General features: G+C 34.2%; 2 protein-coding genes across 2 annotated transcripts; one reads left to right on the top strand and one right to left on the bottom strand.

The window, feature by feature from the left end:
• The first annotated feature begins 4,496 nt into the window (after nt 1-4,496).
• LOC11419699 (WEB family protein At3g51220) lies at nt 4,497-6,040 on the top strand. Its single transcript, XM_003612115.4, has 2 exons — nt 4,497-4,814; nt 5,199-6,040. Exons 1-2 carry the CDS (start codon nt 4,671-4,673, stop codon nt 5,700-5,702), a joined length of 648 nt encoding a protein of 215 aa, XP_003612163.1. The 5' UTR covers nt 4,497-4,670; the 3' UTR covers nt 5,703-6,040.
• A 1,069-nt stretch (nt 6,041-7,109) lies between these two features.
• LOC11425339 (transcription initiation factor TFIID subunit 14b) lies at nt 7,110-9,670 on the bottom strand. The gene is made up of 6 exons (XM_003612114.4): nt 9,411-9,670; nt 9,237-9,325; nt 8,704-8,925; nt 8,426-8,613; nt 8,199-8,320; nt 7,110-7,482 (listed from the first exon to the last, which is right to left on the bottom strand). Exons 1-6 carry the CDS (start codon nt 9,534-9,536, stop codon nt 7,402-7,404), a joined length of 828 nt encoding a protein of 275 aa, XP_003612162.1. The 5' UTR covers nt 9,537-9,670; the 3' UTR covers nt 7,110-7,401.
• Nucleotides 9,671-13,801: the final 4,131 nt, after the last annotated feature.

Below are 13,801 nucleotides of genomic sequence, written 5' to 3'. Positions count from 1 at the left end.
TCTTAACTATTAAATTGATCAATGGTACTATCAAATAAATGCTAAAAAATGAAAGAATGTGTTTAACTTTAAGGGTCTTGTTAATCGGTGTCTGCGGCACTAGTTGGGGAACTAAAAGTAGAAAACAAAGTCAAATTTTGCATTGAAAATAACACTTTTTTAACTTTTAAAAGGTAAAATACACAATTTCCAAAAAAATATTTTCTTTTATATTTGCACTTGTTAACATTTCCCTAACTTGAATTTATTACATTGTCATGTTTGAAATTAAGTTTCATCCATATTCAACATAGCCTCGAAGATCTTCATGCAAAAGTGTTGAAACCACTTTAAATTCTTTTTTTTTCTACATCCACATGCTTATGATATTATAAAAATAATTTTACATATGAAAAAATTATCTTTGTGCTACCAAATCATGAACCACCCTTCAACCACCAAGATTGGAGCTTCTTTAGGACTCTTAATCTCTTATATGTAAAGATTACTTGTTCTTGACATTATATGCATGTTTTATTTATGCTAGGTTGATGTCGCTGCTAAAACTCTTATATACTGTATAATGTTTCAAGGTGGAAGGGCACGTCCTTTACTAAGGATGAAATAAATACTCTAAGTGAAGCAACTCTTGCTTGTTAATCAACTTATGATGAAACTTTTAGCATAAAATTTCTTAGAGTCTTCAATGAAATAAACTTTTGTTTCATTTATAATAGTCGAGGCTCTGGCAGGATGAGCAGCATGGCTTGCTAGAGGTATGCCTTGTGTTTGTGTGTAGAGAAGAGACAATGATGCTTCTAGCTTTTTTTATAATTTACTAAACTAGCTTTTAGTTTATGTTTTGAGTGTTTCTAATTCTGGTAGTTATTACGCTTCATGCATCATCCAGCAAAAACTATAAGAAAACATAATATTATTTTTATAGCTTGTCATATAGACTAAAAACTAGCTTTTAGTTTATATCTTGAGACTTTAATGTACATATTGTCAGAGACCCTTAAGGCATTATGGAAGGTTGCATTTCTAAAGAACTTTGTGGCTTGATATCAGAGTAGTGGAAGGAAACGGGCTGGCAAAAGTGGGAAGAACTTTGTGACTTTAATTTTTTTTTGAAGGAACTTTGTGACTTTAATGTTCTTTATCTTAAGTCCGTCTTAATTAATTGTGTTAATGATTTTTATTGGTATGTGCTTAACATATGTTTGTGCATGTAGACAACAAATAAAAATTTAAGGTGGTTTTCAACACTTTTGCATGAAGACTTTGGAGGCTACATTGAACATGGATGAAACTTCATTTTAAACATGAAAATGTAATAAATTAGAGAGTTAAACACATTCTTTCAGATTTTAGAATTTATTTGATACTATCAAGGATCAATTTGATAGTTAAGATGAATAATTAAGGGATCGATTTGATATGAAGTGACATAATTCAAGGACCATCTTAATTTTTAGTAAATAATTTAAGGATCGATTTGAAAACATAACAATTTTTAATGACCTTCATTTCAAAAAAAGAAAAAGTATAAAAAAATAAAAAATAAAAAAACTATCAATTTCGTCCCTAAACAAACATGTGACATTGTGTTGGCAATCCATGTCAGCGCTTACACTATGTTTGGTTTAGAAGAGAAATTCTAAAGAGAGAAATATGTGAGAGAGAGAAAGAGAGAAGAGAGAAATAAGTGAAAAATAGAGTAGATTTATTGTATTGTTTGGTTTAAAAGATAAATAGGAGAAATAGAAGATAGAGAAGTATGTTTATTTATGTAAAAGACAAAAATATTCTTTAACTAATATTCAATTTTATTTTGAATAAAACTTAATCTTCTAACAATTTTATTTTCAACAGCAATATGAAAGCTATTCCTAATTTATCTAAATCTAAACCAGTTGCAATGAACATGAATATTCTATGGCTCAAGAAGTGATAGTATCTTGTAGATGCTATAATTAGCACTATTTGAAGACATTTCTTATCAATGGAATGAGTAGAAATCTGGAAGAAAAAAAAATTCACCGTACAAAATTAAAATACAGAAAAAGAGAATCTAAAATCAATTAAATTTCATGTTTTAAATAAATTTAACAAGAATTTACATAAAAATTATGTTTGTTTGTTTTTTTGTTAAAGTTACATTATGCAAAAGGAAACAATGGTATAGAATAGGTTGAATTTGTGTTCTGGAGAATAACAATGGTAGAGAATGGTTGATACTTGAAAGTATAACAATGGAGTTGGGATAAAATTGGTATAAAGGGAACAATGAACAAAGGAGAAAGAGAAAGGGGTAATAATGGAAAACAAAGGAAAAAAAATCCTTTGCTCACTTTCTTCGCTGGTACGGAGAGATTGAAAAAATCAATGGGTCCCACAAAATTCTTTCTCTCTTCTCAATTTCTTTGCTAAACCAAACAAGAAAAATCACCTATTTCTACTAATTTTCTCTCTCTTCTATTTCTCTCTTCTCTAAATCATCTCTACCAAACAGACCATTAATGTCACACATCATCAACGTTAACGGTGAGACTTGACAGAGGGACAAAATTGATCGATGTTTGTAAAATCAGGGACGTTTTAGCTATTTCAAAAAATCTGAGGACAAAGTTGACCGGTGTGTACATACTGAAAATACCTATTCACTCATCAAATTTTGTTTTTAAGTCTTGGTTGTCTATTAACATGTGTTTGGTTAGGTGTGTATGGGGTTGATTTTGAAATGAGAAGCTTTGGAAGATTTTGAAATATGAAAGGGGCATGTGGCATAAAAACATTACTTTTTATATGTCAGATATTGAGAATAAATACGAAGTGTGGAGATTCAAGATTAGGATCATTAAGATGTGGAGTATGTCGAACTTATGGCTACAAAATTTGACATCATTTATGAATTAATCATCAATAATAAATACATAGTGTGGAGATTTAAGATTAGGATGTGAAGTATACCGAACTTCAAAGATCAAGACCAAATTGATTTAGTTGATATGATTTTCATGAATGAATGAGTATGTATCAATTTCAGTGTTTCTCAATGTGTCACGCTTTACATGAAGAACGATCAATAAGATAATTCCCACAAAGAACGACTAAACTTAAAGATGACTAATTCCATCTGATTTGTTTTTGTGCTCAGGCGGGTGCAAGAAAGAGGAAATGATCAATCGTCTTTTTTTGGAGTCCGACTTTTTTGGTAGCATTTGACATCTCGTTCATCGCTGGTTGGGTATTTCTATCGTTGTTCCATCAGAAATTGGATGTCACGCCCAACAACCTTTTGGCGTGTATGCTTTCATGAAGAATGTTTGTTCTTGTTTTTAGGTGGTTTGGTTGGCCTGTCTTTGGGTCATATGAAAGGAGTGTAGTTCGAGAATTTTCAGCAACAAAGTGTCTTCTCAAGATCAACTTCTCGATAGTATTAAGCTCCACTCGTGGTGATGGTTGAACACCCATAAACCATGTTTCTCTTTTGCTTTTCATTTTTGGTTGTCTATGTCGTTTCTTTGTATAAGTTACACCACTTTATAATAGTGGTTTTTGTTTTTATCTTATTTGTTACTCCGACTTTTTGTATTTTTTTTCCGCTAGACACATCTTGTGGTTAACTGGTATGAATTTTAATATATCGTGTGTTTGGTTCCATAAAAATTGCTAAAAGATAGAATAATAAATAACCCATGCTTTTTTTTCCGTTAAAAAGTGCTAAAAGATAGAATATTTGTGTTTGCATCTAAATATAACAACTCACTTTCTTTAATCATTATGTAGCATTTGAACCTTAAGAGATACTATTCAATAATTTCATTTTAAAATACACAAACCTACTAAAAACTTCTCAACAATATTCTTGTGATAGTATTATACTATCACACATCCCTATAATCTTAGACCACAAATCACACTTGATTATCTTATATTTGGCTCATCAATTTGAATATCTCCATTTCTTTAAAAAGTAAATACATCACAAACAAAATGCAATATTAAAATAAATTAAATGTTACACGACACAATATGATTGAATTACAACATCGCTATTTTTCGTCCATCCTTTTTTTTTAATTCAACTTTGAAAATAAAAGTAATAAAATTTTGTGCAAGTGAAGTAGGTCCAACAAGAGGGAGTTGGCCAATGGCTACCTTATTTAATTAGCAATTTGGACGAATTACCGAATACAAAAATAATTTCTTCTTAAGAACAAGAAAAAAAACCCATTTTAAATATCTTTCTAAAAGTTTACATGCCTAAAATCAGAACCCACATAAATTATTAATTATTATTATAGAATCTCTAATTGAAAGGAGACAAGTCTCAATCAATGCAGCAAAAGAGTGCTTTCAAAAATCTTGATTTGAAATAGATTGAACTAACTAACTAACATGTCAACTTCAATTAACAAAATACTAGTGAAGTGGACGCAAAGAAAAGTAATTCTTAATTTGTGCATTCTACCAAGTTTCTTTATGTTAACCAATTATTACACCACCAATATCCATTACTAAGAACTTTAGTACTAAATAGTTCCTATGTTTGTTACTTGTATTAAATGGAGCTCTTTTTGTTTCTCTTCATATATTCACTCATACACGTTTTGCTATTAATTGTATCATAGTTTTAATTTGTTGAGATTGGATTTTAAGTAAAGTTTGTAACTATATAGATCAATATGGACAGAGAAGAAAGTGGTACATTGATCATGGGACGTGCAGAGATTGACACTGGAGCACCATTCAAGTCTGTTAAAGAAGCTGTTCTTTTGTTTGGAGAAAGAGTCTTAGTTGGAGAAATTTATGCCAACAAGCTCAAAGAGGTTCTCATTTTTCTCTTTCTATTCATGCCTCCATTCATCAAGTTATATTGTTATTGTTATGTAACGAAGTGTATGTTTGGATTCACGGTGATATTGACAGAATCAAAGTGACACATCATAATTTTACACTTTAGAGCTTAACAAAATCACGATATCACTACAATTTTGTCAAACTCACTGCTTATCCAAACATGCATTGAGACTGGTCAATGAACTTTAGTTACTCATGTGTTTGTAGTATATATTTTATGAATTATTTTCAATTTTAGAACCATCATTTGTTGTCGAATGCATGGCGCAACTCATCAATGAGGTTTGAAATTGAAGAGAGTGTATATATAGTTTGATTAATTTTCTTATGATTATGCATGTGAAATGATTAAGATGCAAAATGAAGCAAGCGAGACTGGTCATGCACAATCCAAAGCTGGAGCATTAGCAGCTGAGCTAGAAGAAACAAAGCAAAAACTTGAAGGATCAAAAGAAGAAGCTAACTTCTTAGCACAATGCATCAAATCCCTCAAGAAAGAACTTGAGCAAACAAAGAAAGAATTGGAAGAAACAAAGGCAAGAGAGTGGAAGTTGCTTCAACGACGTGATATTCCAGAGACAAACGAAGACATCAAGTTCATTGCGAACGGAACCAATGTGGAAATCAAAACACAAAATGATGATGGTGTTGATGATGAGGAAACAATTCAAAAAAGAAGATATGTGAAATTTGCTAGCCCTCATGTATTAGCTCAAGTTATTCCTAATAAGGATGAGTTACTTGTGAGACCTAATTCAGTTAAGAAAGGTAAGAAGAAGACAATGATGCCTTTGATAGGATGGCTTTTCTCAAAAAGTAAGAAGGGAAGTTATGAAGTTGACTCTCCAAAAGCTTAAGGAGTCTTCAGATAATTAGCTAGCTAACATGCTTCAATTAAGATTTCCTCATTCATGAAATGTGTCTACCAACTTGCATGTTCTGATTAATAATTCTTTTGTTTTCCTTGCCAATTTCTTGTTTTGAAACAATGTAGGAAAGAGTTTCTCACTCTCAGTTTTTGTAAATTTGTGACTCCTAGTTCCTTAATTTGGTTGCTTTGGAGTCTGTTTAGTAGCAAGAGAGATATTGGAGCCGTGTGAAATAGAAAGTGAGAAAATGAATAAAGTTATTTTGTGCAGGTGTATACTATGTATATAGTGTAATATACTTTGCCACTCAAATATTCTATAGCTGAGGAATTTTTTCTTCTGTTTATTTTGTTTTGGCTAATTATACAGAAGAACTCATAAGTGAGTTGTTCCTTTGCTCGTGTTGTGGAAAGTTTCTGCACGGGCTAAGGCACCTTAGGTTAGAGAATTTCTATCTGTACCCCCCATTATTTGCTTATACATCTCTTTCCCATTTTTAATTTCCCCCAAAAATACCCGTTACAAGAAATAAATCTTTGGAATGTTGTTTTTGCAACATAAAAGGATACCAGAAATTAATTTCTGAAATTCTAAACTTCTGTTTTTAGAAATTTAATCCCATAACAAAATAGAATCAAAGATTCGGACAATATTGTTGTGAATATCAAACCGAACTGAGAGATAGTCGTCAGCCTAGCAATCGGTTCAACCATGGTAAATTCAGAGGCACATAGGAACAGTCGGATTGGGTTGAATTGCATATTTGAACCATGACCCAAAAGTCCCACCGATTCAATCGTCCACTTCTGACAACATTGATTTCTGAACTCAAAAACCAACATCATCAATGTAAGGTGTGGTGATGGTGCTAAATTAACTCCAATATGTACTTCTCAAGTGACTTTGATGGTAAAAAATTCCACCCATTCAGTACTGCTATAGAAGGCAAACCAATGAGCGCATACCCTTGCTAGCCTCAATTTTGGTTAAGAATGTGGTATCTGTTTCTAACAGAATAATGCCCTCTACACTCAAACTGAAATTCACTCAAATGTATCTCGTTTGTTGCTTCTAATATAAAAAAATGCAGCATGAACTATTGGATATCATTATGTCAACCTAAACAAACTAGAAATATCTTCCTTTTATGTTAACATGTTTTGAAACGTGCCATGACACAACAAACACGTTAAGATATTCCTACTAGCCTGTGAATTCATTGATTATAAGTTTCTAAAACTATTTTATTCATTTTGTTACAACATCTATATTTTCATTTGTACATGTAACTTCATATGAAAACATATGGATGATACCGGTCATTAATATTGTCAATTTAAGCGCAAAAGTTATTAACACAAGTGATAATGAATAAAATGATTAAAAGTAAGGATATTCAGTCAGAAATCTAAGTTTAAGATAAACCATTAAACTTCAGAGTACAATTTATACAAAAATATCTATCACCATATAAAATATTTTGGCATAAATGCGCTAAGAACCATGTCTATTCTTCTAAACCTCCAAACAATTGGCTTCTACACAGATAGAAATATATCCAAAACAATCTACGGGGAAGATGATATGCATATATATACATAATCATTCATCACTAATCTTCCAAGTTTGACCCTAAAGGGAAATCCCCCAAAAAATATCTATTAAGATATCAGAATCATGTACATCCCTAACCAGATGGCTGTTTTGACTGAGGCAATCCTTCCATCAAAGTTAATTGTCTTCGCAGCTTAACAATGTGAGCTTGCACCTAAGACATTGCAAACACAGTTAGCACAGAAATCTACAATATGTTTAAAAAGACTTTGACTAATTCACAATACATCCAGTACAAGACAAAAAAAGTTCTTTCCACAATTAAGAAAGAGAAATCCACATGTGCACAAAGGAAGCAGTTTACTCTGTGCTCATATGCATTCAAACCAGTGCAAAGCAAATAAAACATTCAGCGACAAAAACAAACTCTTCATTAAGTTTAACCATTCGATAAAAGCCTCCTAAACTACAAACAAGAAGAATGCACACAAATACAAAAACAAACAAACTACTCCATTAAGTTTCACTAGCCAATAAAAGCCTCCTAGACATTGAAGAAGAAGAATGCAGACAAATACAATATGCATCTCGTTTGTGAAAAGACGATCTTGATTAATTGCACATTAGGAATGAATCAGGGAATTAATCAGTGTTGTCAATTGTGGGTCACAGAAAATAGTGGTTTGTTCAATTTCAACTAAGCAACAATGCTATAGCGCTATATCACCGATATAGCTGCGATTTAACAACCCTAGAATTGATTGTATTTATTTTGAGAATGTAGTCCCCATAACTGCATATAATAATGTTACTTTAAGGAAGAAAAGAGACAAAGCTAATGTAGAAAGAAATAAATGCCATTAACAATTAACTTGTCATAAAACAGCCTATTCAAATAGAAAATGCATGATAGAACAAAGCAACCAGAACCTGCTGGCGGGCGGCCGCTAGTTTTAAGAGCTCATCAGCCTCTGAGAAGTTCAGGAACCAGTGGTTCAGTGGATGATCTTTGGTGTCACCTCTCTCCTTGTCATTCATAGGTTCGACCGGTACTGCAGAAACCAATACGGGGCATTATAAAGAAAAGCTTTTGAAAGGGGAAATGTTGTAATAGTCATATAATAATAACAATCGGAAGATTGCTGAAAGGAATGTACCCGGGCTTGGTAAATTCAAACCATCCGGGAGCCTAGGAACAACAACAGCAGGATGATTCTGCACACGTGCGAGAAAGGCCTCAGAAGGTTCAGGAAAAACAACCTCATTGTAAGATTCAATGACAACAGGTCTCTTTGTATTCTGTGGACCAGATTCATCTTCAGGATACAGCTTCAAATGGTGATACCTATGAAAACATACAAAAGTCATTAAAAAAATGCAATCTCCAAGTAACGAGCCAAAAACAAATACGAAAGAGTAAGCAACCGAAGCTTACAGATCCAACTGTTTTTCACAGGCATCACTGTGGAAAAAGAGAGTGATAGCTATCTCAAATTCACCCCAACCACATTCAGATATCTCAAAAGGGGGTGATTCAACAACTCTTGTTGGGTTATTGAAACTAGGATGCAACTGAAACACAACCCTCTTAACAACAGCGCTGAGATCCTCATTAGAAGCTCCACGTACATAAACAGTCCATTTATGAGATTGAGACCTAGTAACATCAAATGACTAAATACAATTAATTTCAACAAAAAATAAAATCAACAGTAAAGACTCAATTTGGTCCCTCATAATTTTCTCGTGACCCAATTTAATTTCCAATAATAATCAAACCAGTCCTAGACATTTTCATAATGGAGATAAATTAAAACATCTGTTATAATGAGTCAGAGACTTGTCCCCGGACTAATTTTTTGCGGAGACCAAATTGAGCTGCGAGAAAATTGCGAGGGACCAAATAGGGTCTTCAATCTAAAAACAATAATCCAAAAAACACTGAGAAAAATAAAAATCAGAACTTACTCACTAGCCTTCCTACCCAGAAAAAATGCAATAGTCCCATAAACAATAGGAACACAAATTTCAACATCCTTAACCCTCTTGATCAAAATCTGAACCAAAAATACAATCTTTATTAAAAACTCAATAATGAAGAATAATAATAATAAAAAGGTGAAAACACAATTAGGGTTTTACCTTTTTGTCGGAATCTTCAGAGGGCAATGAAATTTTTAGACGAGAAGGTTTGATATCAGAGGAATCATCATCTCTGGGATTTTCATCTTGATGTCTCTTGAGTGGTAACGTTTGAGATTGAGACATTTGGTTGATTGAGAATTGAGAAATGAAGAAATTGGGGATTTAGGGTTTAGGGTTTTGGAGACAAATTGGGCGCGCTTCTTTTGTAGCTGAAAGATAGGTGAAAGATAATGCTGTGCGTTTTGTGTTTGGTTTTTTTGTGTTATTATTATTGCATTTTCTTAAGACAAAATATTCTGAAGTTAGAGAATTGCTATTCCCACATATAGTTTAGCTGTGCCACACGAGTAAATTACTCAAATGCCCTTCGGTAGTTTGCTGCCGAAGTTTTTAGGAAATCGGCGGCAGTTAACTGCCGAGGAAAATTGAACATAACCAGAACACAGTACCAGAACCTCCCATTTCCAAAAAACCTTCTAAATTCTCAATTTCTCTCCAATCTTCACCAAATCCATTTTCACGAATTGCAAGCAAACCAAGTGCACATTATCACAAGTAAGTTGTGTCAATCATTTTAATGTTAATGTTAATTTGTTTAGGTTGATTTTTTAAAAAAAATTAGAGTAGTTTGTATGTGGTTAGGGTTGATTTCAAAATTGACAATTTGATGATTGCATGTGTAGTTTAGAAATTGATAATTGAATGTAGTTGTTGCCTATGTTGTTTAAATCATAATGTAGCTTTGAATGGTGGCAAATGAACACAATTTGAATATGTTTTATACTTTGCACACAAAGTGTTTGATAAAATGTCTCAATGACAATTTTATTGATTATTTAGTTAGTTTAGTTATGGAAATGATAGAAATGATGTTAATTATAGTTTGGTTAAGTGTATTTTGATTTTTTAGTTAGTTTAGGTTACGAGAATTACGATGGACACAAATGATTTAGTTGTATAGAAATGATTAAGTGTATGTTAATTATTGAATGATGTTTAGGTTATTATGAAAATGATAGACATAAATTTTATTGTAATGATGATTATATTAAATGATTTTAGGTTATGGAAATGATGTTCATTGTTGTACTTTTAATGAGTTTGATTTTGTTTATGTTTAGTTTAGGTTTAATGTGTTTGATTAGGTTATGGAAATGATGTTTATTTTTTTATTTTTTTTGTAGATATGGCCGATCAGGACCCCATTGATCCATCTAAGATGATTGGTGGTAGGCGTGCGATGACTCAGAGCCACCGAAGGGAGAGGCAGAGCGGCCACATCCCAGAGAGGGGTAGAGGTCGGAGGGGAGATGGCTCAGGAAGCTCTCAGGCTACACAGCCTGAGGAGTCACAGGTTGTTGACCCGTCACAGCCTGTTGACCAGACTGGGGTGGAGTACCTGAACTATCAAGATCAGGTACAACATGATGTGACTGATGGTGGATATGACCAGGATCATATACCACAGCAGCAGGATGCAGGAGACGAGGATGACATTGCAGCAGCTGCTGCACCGGAGGTGTTACCTGTGGACCCTCCCTTTCCTGGTGGACCGGCTGACTTGTCCTTGCTCCACTCTTATGCCGGTCATGTGGCGTTGCCACTCTGGTATAATTCAAATAATGTAAGTGTATTTTTTTTAATTGTTTTTTCTTTATGTTAAAATATTTTCTTTAATTTAAATATGTGTTTGTTTAATTATTATATCCACTTTTATATGTGTTTTTTTTTTTAATTCTATTTTTTATTTTTAATTATTTTCTTTAAATGTGTGTTTGTTTAATTATTATATCCACTTTTATATGTGTTTTTTTTAATTCTTTTTCTTTATGTTTAATTATTTTCTTTAAATGTGTGTTTGTTTAATTATTATATACACTTTTATATGTTTTTTTTTTAATTCTATTTTTTATGTTTAATTGTTTTCTTTATATGTGTTTTTGTTTAAACCATATTTATTTTTCTATTATTTCAGGTTCGTAAGCTCCGCGTGCTTAAACCGATTAATCATGGGGTCAAGATTCTCACTCTCGGACGCCCTAACGGGAATGAGAATTGGTTTTGGGATCCGCTTAAGCAGAGTGGGCTACATGACTTGGTTTACTTGGGGTACTCCACCGTGCCTCATGCCCTGCTGATGACTTTATGCGAGAGGTGGCATCCTGAGACCAACACCTTTCACATGCCCATGGGGGAGATGACTGTGACATTGGATGATGTCGCATGTCTCACGCATCTTCCTATTGAGGGGCGGATGTTGAGTCATGGGAAGAAGATGCCGAAGCATGAGGGAGCGGCACTGCTTATGACATATTTGCGTGTGTCGCAGCATGAGGCTGAAAAGATTTACGGCCAGGAGTACGGTGGGTACATTAGCTACCCGAGGCTAAGGGACTTCTATACCACGTACCTTGGTAGGGCCAACTTATTGGCTGGTATGGAGGATCCGGAGGAGCTTGAGGAGCTGGCGAGGGTTAGGACTTACTGTGTCCGGTGTTACCTTCTCTACTTGGTCGGATGCTTGTTGTTTGGCGATAGGAGCAACAAGCGCATCGAGTTGATATATTTGACGACCATGGAGGACGGTTACGCAGGGATGCGTAATTATTCCTGGGGAGGTATGACCCTCGCCTACCTATACGGCGAGTTAGCTAATGCATCTAGGCCTGGAGACAGAGCTCTTGGGGGGAGCATGACACTGCTCACTGTAAGAAAACTTAAATTTTATATTTATGTTAACTTTATTTTTTTGTTAACTTTTATTTTTTTGTTATATTTTTCCGTGCGTAATAATTTATAAATGTTATTTGTTTGGTTTGTGCAGGCATGGTTTTTGGCGCATTTTCCAGGGTTTTACAGTGTTGATCCCAACACTGATTACGTGGAAAACTATCCGGTTGCAGCGAGATGGAAGCTCCAGAAGGGTCATGGGGAGGGGATCACGTATCGGTCACTGCTTGATCGTATACAGTTAGATGATGTATGCTGGAGGCCGTACGAGGAGCACAGAGAGATCCAGGACTTCGAGGAGGTTTTCTGGTATTCTGGGTGGATTATGTGCGGTGTCCGTAGGGTGTACCGTCACTTGCCCGAGAGGGTTTTGAGGCAGTACGGATACGTGCAGACCATCCCCAGACATCCCACGGATGTTGTAGAGATCCCATTCCCTTACATTGTGCAGGCGTTCGTCGACTTCCGCACTCACACGATTAAGGCGGACGATCGGGGTCAGCAGGCAGGAGAGGAGACATGGCGGACGGCAGATGGCTATGTCATATGGTACACTAGGGTGTCTCACCCTCAGATCTTGCCACCTCTTCCAGGAGATCTTCTGAGGCCTGCAAATGAAGAGCAGATCATTGCACAGCAGTGGGAGCGGTATGAGGCGAGAAGCTCGCCTGACACCTATGACATGGTTAGTGGCGTTGTTGCCTACGCTGATGCGCAGTTAGGCCAGGAGGAGGTCATGAGCATGACCCCTCAACAGTGGTTTGAGGCCATGACCCATATGAGGGAGCAAATCGTGCCGATTTTGACCAGGAGGCGAGCCCAAAGGCCGAGGAGGAGGCACCATCAGCAGGATCAGGACCGGTAGTAGTATTTTCATTTTTAGGACTTGTTTTTTAGTTTTCGTCTTTTGATGACATTGATTTGTATATTTGTATATTTCTACTTTGATGACATTATTTTTAATTTCATGGGCTTTTTTTACTTTGTTTAATGTACAAAAATGTTGGTTTAATTAAGTTGTGCATTTGCACCAATATTTTTTTGTTATTTGAACCGTTATGATGAATTTTAAACGTTTGTGTAAAAATCCGGCTTTCAAAATAATTTAGAATGATATTGAAATGTTTTTTAGAATGAAGATTTCCTCGGCAGTTAACTACCGAGGTTTTCTTCGGCAGTTAACTGCCGAAATTTTGAAAAATCCGGCTGCAGTTAACTGCCAAGGATCTTCTGCGCTACAAAATCTGGCAGAATCTCCTCTCACCCATTATTCATCTTATCTTCCAAATAATTTCTTCAAATTTCTCTCAAAATCTCTCTAAAAAACACAACAAAATCCAACCAACTTTATTCAACAAAATCACAGGTAAGTAATTATAATGCTATTAACTTACATTTTAGTTGTTATAAATGTTATTATTTTTTAGTTTTTGAGTACATTTATTATTTTTTAGTAGATTTACATGTTATAATTAATTTTTAGGGTATATGTTAGTTGATTAATGTTGTTAAAATATTTGGATGATGTTTTTGTTATATGATTAATTTTTTTATTTTAGTAAGAGTATATGATTTAAAATTTTAGGGTTATTTTTATGAATTTTAGAGTCTATGTATAATGTGCACATCAAGTGTTCGATGAAATGTTTGAATTAGTT

Source organism: Medicago truncatula, chromosome 5, assembly GCF_003473485.1.
Source record: "Medicago truncatula cultivar Jemalong A17 chromosome 5, MtrunA17r5.0-ANR, whole genome shotgun sequence".
Taxonomy (NCBI): domain Eukaryota; kingdom Viridiplantae; phylum Streptophyta; class Magnoliopsida; order Fabales; family Fabaceae; genus Medicago; species Medicago truncatula.
The sequence above is the reverse complement of the archived record's forward strand: the minus strand, read 5'-3'. Positions and strand labels throughout refer to the sequence as shown.

Coding starts and splice junctions, on each gene's coding strand:
- LOC11419699 (XM_003612115.4), top strand. CDS start 4,671: ATGGACAGAGAAGAAAGTGGTACATTGATCATGGGACGTGCAGAGATT. Junction 4,815..5,198: donor ATGCCAACAAGCTCAAAGAG/GTTCTCATTTTT, acceptor GAAATGATTAAG/ATGCAAAATGAAGCAAGCGA.
- LOC11425339 (XM_003612114.4), bottom strand. CDS start 9,536: ATGTCTCAATCTCAAACGTTACCACTCAAGAGACATCAAGATGAAAAT. Junction 8,926..9,236: donor CTGGGTAGGAAGGCTAGTGA/GTAAGTTCTGAT, acceptor TGATGTTACTAG/GTCTCAATCTCATAAATGGA. Junction 8,321..8,425: donor TTTGAATTTACCAAGCCCGG/GTACATTCCTTT, acceptor TGGTTTCTGCAG/TACCGGTCGAACCTATGAAT.